General features: G+C 38.7%; 1 protein-coding gene across 1 annotated transcript in view; it reads right to left on the bottom strand.

Annotated features, from left to right (window-relative positions):
• Window positions 1-691: 691 nt before the first annotated feature.
• The window catches only part of DSEL (dermatan sulfate epimerase like), a 70,870-nt gene continuing 59,080 nt past the window's right edge, over window positions 692-12,481 (bottom strand). Inside the window, exon 3 of the mRNA XM_053714876.1 lies at window positions 692-5,114. Coding sequence (XP_053570851.1) covers window positions 875-4,489 — 3,615 coding nt within the window. The 5' untranslated portion in view covers window positions 4,490-5,114 and the 3' untranslated portion in view covers window positions 692-874. The remainder of the gene's footprint in view (window positions 5,115-12,481) is intronic.

Here is a 12,481-nt window from a genome sequence, read left to right as displayed (position 1 = left end):
TTATAATATAAAAAAATAAATAAACTGAGTGTTGAATTTCCACTATATATATTCACACACACACACATACATATTTATATACACATACATACATATTTATATACACATACACACACACATACCTGTGTATATATATATATATATATATATATATATATACATATGCATATATATATATATATATATACATATACACATGCATATATAACAATCTATATGTACACACACTGAAAAGAAATGTATTAAGACAATGGCCCCTATTTATTAAAGGTCTTGCGGACCTGATCCGCATTGTCGGATCAGGTCCGCAAGACCTCGCTAAATGCGGAGAGCAATACGCTCTCCGCATCTAACATTGCACCAGCAGCTCACAAGAGCTGCTAGTGCAACGCCGCCCCCTGCTGACTCGCGGCCAATCAGCCACCAGCAGGGGGGTGTCAATCAACCTGATCGTACTTGATCGGGTTGATTTCAGGTGATTCCTGCCCGCCTGCTCCGAGCAGGCGGACAGGTTATGGAGTTTAGACCGCTGCTTCATAACTGGTGTTTCTGGCGAGTCTGAAGACTCGCCAGAAACACGACCCTTCAAGCTCCATTCGGCGCTTGATAAATATGGGCCAATGACTACATAACTTTTTCTTAAGAAAATACTAATTTAAAAAATATTTCTATACAAAATATACACACCATATACAAGAATAAAGTAATCTATTTTTATGATTGCAATCCATAATATACAAAGTTCATTAGTGCAAATGACTGCTGACCTGCAGCATTTATATTCTTATAAATATTCTGAATATCCTTTCTGCAGTTTAGGATTTTTCATCTTCACTTAATGGTTTGTGATTCTATAGTATTGGAAATAAAACCTTTAATCTATAAACTTTGTATACCCTAGCTGATCCATTTGTGTCCAACATATGTCCTCAATTAATTGAATGTCTTCCTTTGGCATTTTAAGTTTCCATATGTTTATACTAGATGGTGAAATCTCTCCTTCATATGGAAGATAAAACAAATTTGTTGAACTGGCAAACATTATTTGGTTTAAACTTGCTGGAGGAAGTGGAATTCCAAAAAATGAATAAATTCTTTCTGTTGTTTCCTGTGGTAAGTTTACAATGTCCTCAAATCTAACCATAAGGTAATTTAGTGATGACAAATTTCTGTTTATCCTACTTACAGCTGCTGTATTTGATAACCATAAATGAGAAAGTTTGGAAACTGTATTTGATTTAGTATCTAACAGTTTTTCTTCTAGAGAGTCATATTCAACTGCATAACCAGGATTCGAGTTACACTTTTGTTTTTCTTCTTCTTTAAACATTAATGATAACCGCTGCTGCATATTCTTCAAATAAAAGAGACTAGGCTTGCTTTTATACAACACTGAATAAACCCACGCACGAGGGTCACGAACAACAAACAATGCCCTCAATGAAGATCCAATTACTTTTGCAAAAAATGGAAGTTTTAAAGTCCAGCTTCCACTGCTTAAGCCAAGAACCGGTTGAGCTTTTGGGAATGTTGTTAGATGGTTCCTAAGCTGTCTGATGTAATCAGCTTCTTTATCATAACTTCCTTTGTTTCTGCTTTTCTGTTCTGAAAAAGGATCTTTGCGTTTGTACCTTCTCTTTTTATCTCTATTAATAACTGAATGACGGAAAAGTTTGGCTTTACCGGGCTCAGTCAAATCAATATTTTGTAAATGAAGTTTTGTATCTTGGGCCAAAGATTGCAGCCAACCTTGGATTAATTTGAAATGTCCATCCTGTACATCAGAACTACTCCATTCACAAGCATCCACAAATGAGTCTATTTTAAACTCTGCATCTGGAATATCAATAAAAGTGGTAGGAATCTTAAGGTAAATAAAATCTGAACTGTTGAAAAATACTTGTTTTAGAATCTCAGCTCCTGAACCTGGTAGGGAAGTAATCACTACAACTGGAAGACCATGAGAATTACTTTGAAATTCTTTGTTTTCTGGATTTGCAATTTCATTATTCCACTTTGCACACATTGGTTTAGTGCAAGTGCTCCATACATCCATCAGTTCAACAAACCACAGTGCTATGATCAAAACTAAGATCCAACGCATTAATTTGCTAAAGGAAATATAAAATCTCCCATGAAAGGCTAAAATACCCAAACTTAAAGACAAAATTAACACAATAGATAAATGTATTTTAAATCCAAAATTATATACATTCATTTTCAATTTATATTTTTTTGCATGCTCAATGCCTAGACCAAACTTGACTATTTTGTCTGCATCTTCTACTTTGGCATAACCACCAAATCCAAGAAAGTTAAACCTGGCTTCTAAATCACTGTATTGAGTTACTATGGATACTATTTTTTCAGTATTATTAAGATTAATGGAAATTTTAACTCCATATTTGCTATTCTCTAAGAATTTCAAATTTGACACATTAACATATGGACCATAAAATAAGTATGCTATTCTAGAAATATTGTCATTCAATGGAAAGGTTACGTTTACAAACTGAGTCCATCGTTTTTTAAACTCAGCAGTCTGTTCTGCTTCTTGTATCTTAGCAACTGGACTATTACCATTTTGGTCTACCCAAAACATTTTATAATGTGCATCCCATATGTCCATCATGGCACCATTGTATTTACTTGAAAATCTAAATGGAACATATTTAAAATCAATATCAAGATTATGAAAAAATGCACTGGCTAAAGAAAGTGGAGAATCTTTATATTTTTCTATGTGGTCAATCACTAGAAGGGTCTGATGATTTAAGAGCAGCAAGCCACGATAAACACTTTTTAATTTCATTGAAGATGAATAGGCAGAAACTGCCTCACCACTTACAAATACCATTTCCCCAGACTGATTTGCTGTTATAATTTCACCAGCTGCATCACCAGATTCATCTGTTGTCCATTTAAGCCAATGTGAACATTCTCCAAGTTGTCCTTCCCAAGGAGTATTACACTGGCTTGAAGGAGATGGAGCAAAAACTAGTACATTATTCAGATGACTAAGCTTTGGCCCATAGAGAGCTTCAGAAACAAATACTTGGCCATTGGGAGCAAACGTGAAGGAATTCTGATCTGGATGTTCATGTCCAGGATTAAAATTCCACCACCCATCTATCCATGAGTATGGCTGAAAATGAACAATATCATAAACTGCACGCCCACCAAGCTTTCCTGATTTAAAGGAAAGAAATGTGTTGTCCTGACTATTTGGTAAACCAGCTCCATAGGTCACCACTCCCCAATTAGGAAAGACATATATTTTTGCTTTACCATAATCAGATGGTGGATGTGGAAGAAGCTGTGCATTATACCATAAATATTCTGTATGAAGTGTGCACCACCTTTGTGAAGTGGATTGCACCATAGGTCCATCTTTAGGCCTGTGTTTTCTAATTTGGTGAGCTAGCCAATTGCCACTACCATTCTGCAAAATAAATGTGTCTAAAAATACTAACTGACTTTCAGGACCATAAAACCAGTTATAGTTTGAATCTGCTATTCCCACAGTCCTCTGAAATCCTGGCAACAATGTAGAGTAATAAAACCAGAAGTGCATTTTTAGCCAATTGTTTTCAAAATGGTTAATACCAAAATGGCGTTTTGCTAAGAATACATATTGTGTTATTGATTTTGCTGTATAGCTGCCATAGGCAACTCCTTCATCTAAAGATCCATCTACAACATGATTAAGAAGAAACATATTTTTTTCCATCACATTGACTACACCTTGTTTCCAAACATTTGCCTCATCTTCTTTGTAATTTTGCATAACTAGAGCACCTGTGAGCAAGGCCAACATATTTGTAGTTTGATGGTTATGAAGAAAGTGTCTCCCCCAGGCACGAAATTTAGAATACCGATACATTTCTTCACTTACTGACTGAATCTTTGCCAAATATTTGCGTCTTCTATCATCGTCTAAAAACTGATACAAGAAATCATAAGCTGTTGCGAAACCAGTTAATGAGTGACAAACTGGGACCTCATCCCCTGGAGCAGTCTGAACCAGCCAATCTTTGTAATTAGCCATCCTATCCATATATTCCAGGGCGAATGCAAGCGCAGTTTTATCATCTGGGGAAAGAAGGCAATACAATGCTAATGGTGGCAAATTATTTCCATAAATCTCATTCCACTTTGCAGCAAAATCAGCGTGCTTTGGTGGTGGCAAGTAAGAAGATGGATTCGACTGCATAGTAGTTACAGCATTCCTAATAATCTTAAATAAATGTAAATGAGTTGTGTGTGCTTTTTCTCTTAATCCTTGAACATCAACCCAATCAAAATAGATGCATGGATGAAACATATGATTTTTCTGTTTTGTCTTTACTGTGAAATCGTGTAATTTGTGATTCTGAGCACCATTGTCTAACAGTGATAGCCAGTCTGAGTAATTGCTAAATGATTTGTCCACAAGTGAGAAAGAAAATATAGCTAGAGTTAGGAGAATACAGTTATCTATTAAAGCCATGATCCATAAGTCAGTTAATCATTTATATATCTAATTACAAAGTGCTGTAGATGTTTGTCTTTATCATTACCTTGCTTAGCATTTTAATTCAGTCTTAGATTATGGTCTTAAAAAAAAAAACTGTATATACTTCTAGTCAGTTTTCTATTGTAACTATAGAAAATAAGCAAGATTAGCATATCTGTAAACACAGACTGCAAATATATTGATGACGTGTGCTTAATGACCGTTATGGGTATTCAGATGCAAACAAAAATCCAGTTTGGTTTGAAAACAAATTCATAGCAGCAACAAGCCTGGTAAATTTATACAATATGCTCATTTCAACAATCATGGACTGTAATTCCCACTGGAATTTGAAGCTTATAACTGCAGAAGCACTGAAAAATGTAGATGATCATATTTCTCCTCAAGTCATGAATTTCTTGTTTAAATTTCCACTGAAGCAAACATTGAAGATCTACAACAGGGCTGAAGAAATTGTTTGTTATCTAGTCATAATAACAAAATAGCATCATTTTCTTCTGAATTTTTTCTTATCAGTATAATCAGGAACTGAAAACCAACATCTGCTTTTTCAAATGCGCCTGTTTTCATCTTCAGCTGAGCAATGCTGGGAAAAAGCCTGTAGAGAATAAATAATAAATATTTTTCAGATAATGCAACTTTGAAACAAATTTTCTTGGCATCAAATTGAAAATATCTAGCCCACGCTATATAAACACACTATATAAACATGCAATGTTCACTGAGACAGACATTTCTACAAACATCAATTTACTGTGTGTATTGTCAACAGTAAATATGTATTATTTAAATGCACATGGGAATTATTATATTTATTTTTTTAGCCATTTAATGAATGTTGTCCACTAACAGACACAGCAAGAAAAGTTATCATAACCATCTATATAAAAAGGTGATACACTAAATCAGGGAGAAAATAACCTCCAATGGCTGAGTATTTCTGGAATATATATTTTAAATGACATGTAAAATATTGCCTAAATGACATAAGATATTGTTGTTTACACTTGGTCCCATACCCTCGCTAAGTTGTTCCATTTTACAGATGACAATATACAAATATTCCAAATCCAAACCATTTCTCGTCTTAAGCAGGTTCGATAAAGTGTGTGTGTATATATATATATATATATATATATATATATATATATATATATATATATACACACACACACAGTATATTGTATTAGTGGTAATCATTATTATTACTATTATTTTTGACACAAAAGACATACACAATGGTGTAAAACTTTTTACTAGTGTTTGCTGAGTCGCTAACACGACTTGCACCCCCACCATTTAAAGGCTTTTATGTAGACATAATTCTATGAATATCACTCCTGTAAACTGTATACATTAAAGGGACAGTCTATTTCAGAATTGTGATTGTTTAAAATGATAGATAAACCCTTTATTATCCCTTCCCCAGTTTTGCATAACTAACACGGTTATATTAATACACTTTTTAGCTCTGTGATTACCCTGTATCTAACCTAAAACTTCACCCACTACTTGTTTTATTTGGAGTAGCCAAACCAGACTTCTCACTGAAGTGGTTAAAGTGAAGGTCAATTTTTGCTATTCTCAAGACATCATGTATAAACTTAGGTTGAATATATTACAGTCGCTGACTTTATATGTATAACTAACTATTGCTTTTCATGTAAAATTTATTTTTTATATACCTCCGTTATCGCGCTTAGCTCCGCCCCTACCAACACTTCCTTATTCTGCTCTTATGACATAGCTGTGGTTGTTAGAATGGACTACGCTCGTGCACCAGTGATTTCGTTTAATGCGCATGCGTATCTCAAGTCAATAGCGCATGCGTTTCAGTAAGTGCCGTAATAAAGTAGTATAGATTGTTGGAAATAAAATTATATGCTGCTGGATCGTGCAAATATTGTTGACCGCGGTAATGAAAATAATTAATAATTACAATGTTAGCCCAATAAATTAATAAGCCATGCTGTAGATTCAATGTAACAATGATTATGATCTGACAACGCATGCGCGTTACATGAACGAGCATGCCGATGATGCGCTGTTTGCTTAAACGCATGCGCATAAGGTGGCGATGACGAAAGTGAAAAGGGGCTAGACGCCACGGGGTTAAAATATCGATTGGAGCGCAATTATGTCAATCAATGAAGGCACAATGGCGGGCGGATTGTACAGCCGAAACAGAGCGTATTAAAAAGTTAAAATTACAACTTTTTATTGCGTTAACATATAATGTGATGAATGAACATCATAATGAATTTAGCTAAGATATTGAAAAATGCTATCCACAACGTCAGACTTGACCTTCACTTTAAGGCTAACCACTGTCATTTTGTTAACAGTTCCTTATCTGATCCCACCTCCTGTGGCTAGTTAGGGACAGATATTTTTCAAGGTTAAGCTCTTTCAAATCTCAAATTTGGAAACATTTTATTTTTAGAACTAAATTACAAGTAAAGGGGAGTAAATAATTAGTGGATTAATGTAAATTATTAAATAAATTGCAAAGTTGTTTACTTTACATAATTAAACATTTTATAATATGACCTCAATGTCGTCTCTACACATCTTGGCACTTTTTCCCTACTGCTGATGTCCATAACTTTACTACTAAGCCTTTATACTTTATGTTTTTTGTTCATTTATATCCTAACAACACACATTTATACTACATAGCATTACACACTTTGCGGTAGATTCCCCCAAGGTCTAGCTCGACATAGCTAAATGCCGACAGCATATGCTGTCGGCATTTAACATTGCAGAAGCATTTCTGGTGAAATGCTTGTGCAATGCCGCCCCCTGCTCACTCACAGCCAATCAGCCACTAGCAGGGGCCATCAATCATCGCCATCGGATTGGGATGATTTCAGTCCACCACCTAAAAAGATGGCATAGAAGTTAAGGAGCAGCAGTCTTACGACCGTTTCTTCTTAACTTCCATTTCTGGGGGACCAGAAATGATAGGGCGTCGATGCAGCATCCGCTGCTTAATAAATCAACCCCTATATCCCTTTCATTTTTTCACTAATGAATATAAACAATAAGATAACCACATTAAAGAGAGACATAATACAGATATGCTAAAGCACTTAAAAGTGACACAGCATAACTGTAAAAATGTGACAAGAAAATATCACATGAACAACTCTATGTAAAAAAAGACAGATAAAGTATTTTACCTCTAAATTCTTCCACTCACAGGAGTAATTGATTTGTGAAGTTATCCTTCAGCTACTGTCCAGCTGCATGTTGAAAAAACATAATTTATGCTTACCTGATAAATTTATTTCTCTTGTAGTGTATCCAGTCCACGGATCATCCATTACTTATGGGATATTAACTCCTCCCCAACAGGAAGTGCAAGAGGATTCACCCAGCAGAGCTGCTATATAGCTCCTCCCCTAACTGCCATTACCAGTCATTCGACCGAAAACATGCAGAGAAAGGAAAACCATAGGGTGCAGTGGTGACTGTAGTTTAATGGAAAAATTACCTGCCTTAAAGTGACAGGGCGGGCCGTGGACTGGATACACTACAAGAGAAATAAATTTATCAGGTAAGCATAAATTATGTTTTCTCTTGTTAAGTGTATCCAGTCCACGGATCATCCATTACTTATGGGATACCAATACCAAAGCTAAAGTACACGGATGACGGGAGGGACAGGCAGGCTCTTTATACGGAAGGAACCACTGCCTGAAGAACCTTTCTCCCAAAAACAGCCTCCGAAGAAGCAAAAGTGTCAAATTTGTAAAATTTGGAAAAAGTATGAAGAGAAGACCAAGTTGCAGCCTTGCAAATCTGTTCAACAGAAGCCTCATTCTTAAAGGCCCAAGTGGAAACCACAGCTCTAGTAGAATGTGCTGTAATTCTTTCAGGAGGCTGCTGTCCAGCAGTCTCATAGGCTAACCGTATTATGCTACGAAGCCAAAAGGAGAGAGAGGTAGCCAAAGCTTTTTGACCTCTCCTCTGACCAGAATAAACGACAAACAGGGAAGACGTTTGTCGAAAATCCTTAGTTGCCTGTAGATAAAATTTCAGGGCACGGACTACATCTAGATTGTGTAGCAGACGTTCCTTTTTCGAAGAAGGATTAGGACACAAAGATGGAACCACAATCTCTTGATTGATATTCCTGTTAGTGACCACCTTAGGTAGGAACCCAGGTTTAGTACGCAGAACTACCTTGTCTGAATGAAAAATCAGATAAGGAGAATCACAATGTAAGGCAGATAACTCAGAGACTCTTCAAGCCGAGGAAATCGCCATTAAAAACAGAAGTTTCCAAGATAACAACTTGATATCAATGGAATGAAGGGGTACAAACGGAACCACCTGTAAAACATTAAGAACTAAGTTTAAACTCCATGGTGGAGCAACAGTTTTAAACACAGGCTTGATCCTAGCTAAAGCCTGACAAAAAGCTTGAACGTCCGGAACTTCTGACAGACGTTTGTGTAAAAGAATGGACAGAGCTGAAATCTGTCCCTTTAAGGAACTAGCGGATAAACCCTTTTCTAAACCTTCTTGTAGAAAAGACAATATCCTCGGAATCCTAACCTTACTCCATGAGTAACTCTTGGATTCGCACCAATATAAGTATTTGCGCCATATCTTATGGTAAATCTTTCTGGTAACAGGCTTCCTAGCCTGTATTAAGGTATCAATAACTGACTCAGAAAAACCACGTTTTGATAAAATCAAGCGTTCAATTTCCAAGCAGTCAGCTTCAGAGAAATTAGATTTTGATGTTTGAAGGGACCCTGGATCAGAAGGTCCTGTTTCAGAGGTAGCGACCAAGGTGGACAGGATGACATGTCCACTAGATCTGCATACCAAGTCCTGCGTGGCCATGCAGGCGCTATTAGAATCACTGATGCTCTCTCCTGTTTGATTCTGGCAATCAATCGAGGAAGCATCGGGAAGGGTGGAAACACATAAGCCATCCCGAAGGTCCAAGGTGCTGTCAAAGCATCTATCAGAACCGCTCCCGGATCCCTGGATCTGGACCCGTAACGAGGAAGCTTGGCGTTCTGTCGAGACGCCATGAGATCTATCTCTGGTTTGCCCCAACGTCGAAGTATTTGGGCAAAGACCTCCGGATGAAGTTCCCACTCCCCCAGATGAAAAGTCTGACGACTTAAGAAATCCGCCTCCCAGTTCTCCACTCCCGGGATGTGGATTGCTGACAGGTGGCAAGAGTGAGACTCTGCCCAGCGAATTATCTTTGATACTTCCATCATTGCTAGGGAGCTTCTTGTCCCTCCCTGATGGTTGATGTAAGCTACAGTCGTGATGTTGTCCGACTGAAACCTGATGAACCCCCGAGTTGTTAACTGGGGCCAAGCCAGAAGGGCATTGAGAACTGCTCTCAATTCCAGAATGTTTATTGGTAGGAGACTCTCCTCCTGATTCCATTGTCCCTGAGCCTTCAGAGAATTCCAGACAGCGCCCCAACCTAGTAGGCTGGCGTCTGTTGTTACAATTGTCCAGTCCGGCCTGCTGAATGGCATCCCCCTGGACAGATGTGGCCGAGAAAGCCACCATAGAAGAGAATTTCTGGTCTCTTGATCCAGATTCAGAGTAGGGGACAAGTCTGAGTAATCCCCATTCCACTGACTTAGCATGCACAATTGCAGCGGTCTGAGATGTAGGCGTGCAAAGGGTACTATGTCCATTGCTGCTACCATTAAGCCGATCACCTCCATGCATTGAGCTACTGACGGGTGTTGAATGGAATGAAGGACACGGCATGCATTTTGAAGCTTTGTTAACCTGTCTTCTGTCAGGTAAATCTTCATTTCTACAGAATCTATAAGAGTCCCCAAGAAGGGAACTCTTGTGAGTGGAAAGAGAGAACTCTTCTTTTCGTTCACCTTCCATCCATGCGACCTTAGAAATGCCAGTGCTAACTCTGTATGAGACTTGGCAGTTTGAAAGCTTGAAGCTTGTATCAGAATGTCGTCTAGGTACGGAGCTACCGCAATTCCTTGCGGTCTTAGTACCGCCAGAAGAACACCCAGAACCTTTGTGAAGATTCTCGGAGCCGTAGCCAATCCGAATGGAAGAGCTACAAACTGGTAATGCCTGTCTAGAAAGGCAAACCTTAGATACCGGTAATGATCTTTGTGAATCGGTATGTGAAGGTAAGCATCCTTTAAATCCACTGTGGTCATGTACTGACCCTTTTGGATTATGGGTAAAATTGTCTGAATAGTTTCCATTTTGAACGATGGAACTCTTAGGAATTTGTTTAGGATCTTTAAATCCAAGATTGGCCTGAAAGTTCCCTCTTTTTTGGGAACCACAAACAGATTTGAGTAAAACCCTTGTCCTTGTTCCGACCGCGGAACCGGATGGATCACTCCCATTAATAAAAGATCTTGTACGCAGCGTAGAAACGCCTCTTTCTTTATTTGGTTTGTTGACAACCTTGACAGATGAAATCTCCCTCTTGGGGGAGAGAATTTGAAGTCTAGAAGGTATCCCTGAGATATGATCTCTAACGCCCAGGGATCCTGGACATCTCTTGCCCAAGCCTGGGCGAAGAGAGAAAGTCTGCCCCCCACTAGATCCGTTCCCGGATCGGGGGCCCTCGATTCATGCTGTCTTAGGGGCAGCAGCAGGTTTCCTGGCCTGCTTGCCCTTGTTCCAGGACTGGTTAGGTCTCCAGCCTTGTCTGTAGCGAGCAACAGCTCCTTCCTGTTTTGGTGCAGAGGAAGTTGATGCTGCTCCTGCTTTGAAATTACGAAAGGAACGAAAATTAGACTGTCTAGCCTTAGGTTTGGCTCTGTCTTGAGGCAGGGCATGGCCTTTACCTCCTGTAATGTCAGCGATAATTTCTTTCAACCCGGGCCCGAATAAGGTCTGCCCTTTGAAAGGTATATTAAGCAATTTAGATTTAGAAGTAACGTCAGCTGACCAGGATTTTAGCCACAGTGCTCTGCGTGCCTGAATGGCGAATCCGGAATTCTTAGCCGTAAGTTTAGTTAAATGTACTACGGCATCTGAAATAAATGAGTTAGCTAACTTAAGGGCTTTAAGCTTGTGTGTAATCTCATCTAATGGAGCTGATTCAAGTGTCTCTTCCAGAGACTCAAACCAAAATGCTGCTGCAGCCGTGACAGGCGCAATGCATGCAAGAGGTTGCAATATAAAACCTTGTTGAACAAACATTTTCTTAAGGTAACCCTCTAACTTTTTATCCATTGGATCTGAAAAGGCACAGCTATCCTCCACCGGGATAGTGGTACGCTTAGCTAAAGTAGAAACTGCTCCCTCCACCTTAGGGACCGTTTGCCATAAGTCCCGTGTGGTGGCGTCTATTGGAAACATCTTTCTAAATATCGGAGGGGGTGAGAACGGCACACCGGGTCTATCCCACTCCTTAGTAACAATTTCAGTAAGTCTCTTAGGTATAGGAAAAACGTCAGTACTCGCCGGTACCGCAAAATATTTATCCAACCTACACATTTTCTCTGGTATTGCAACTGTGTTACAATCATTCAGAGCCGCTAACACCTCCCCTAGTAATACACGGAGGTTTTCCAGCTTAAATTTAAAATTTGAAATATCTGAATCCAGTTTGTTTGGATCAGAACCGTCACCCGCAGAATGAAGCTCTCCGTCCTCATGTTCTGCAAATTGTGACGCAGTGTCTGACATGGCCCTAATATTATCAGCGCACTCTGTTCTCACCCCAGAGTGATCACGCTTACCTCTTAGTTCTGGTAATTTAGCCAAAACTTCAGTCATAACAGTAGCCATATCCTGTAATGTGATTTGTAATGGCCGCCCAGATGTACTCGGCGCTACAATATCACGCACCTCCCGAGCGGGAGATGCAGGTACTGACACGTGAGGCGAGTTAGTCGGCATAACTCTCCCCTCGTTGTTTGGTGAAATATGTTCAATTTGTACAGATTGACTTTTATTTAAAGTAGCATCAATACAGTTAGT

This window comes from Bombina bombina, chromosome 5 (genome assembly GCF_027579735.1).
Source record: "Bombina bombina isolate aBomBom1 chromosome 5, aBomBom1.pri, whole genome shotgun sequence".
NCBI classification, from domain to species: Eukaryota; Metazoa; Chordata; class Amphibia; order Anura; family Bombinatoridae; genus Bombina; species Bombina bombina.
Note: the sequence above shows the minus strand (reverse complement) of the source record. Positions and strands in the feature narration are given on the sequence as shown.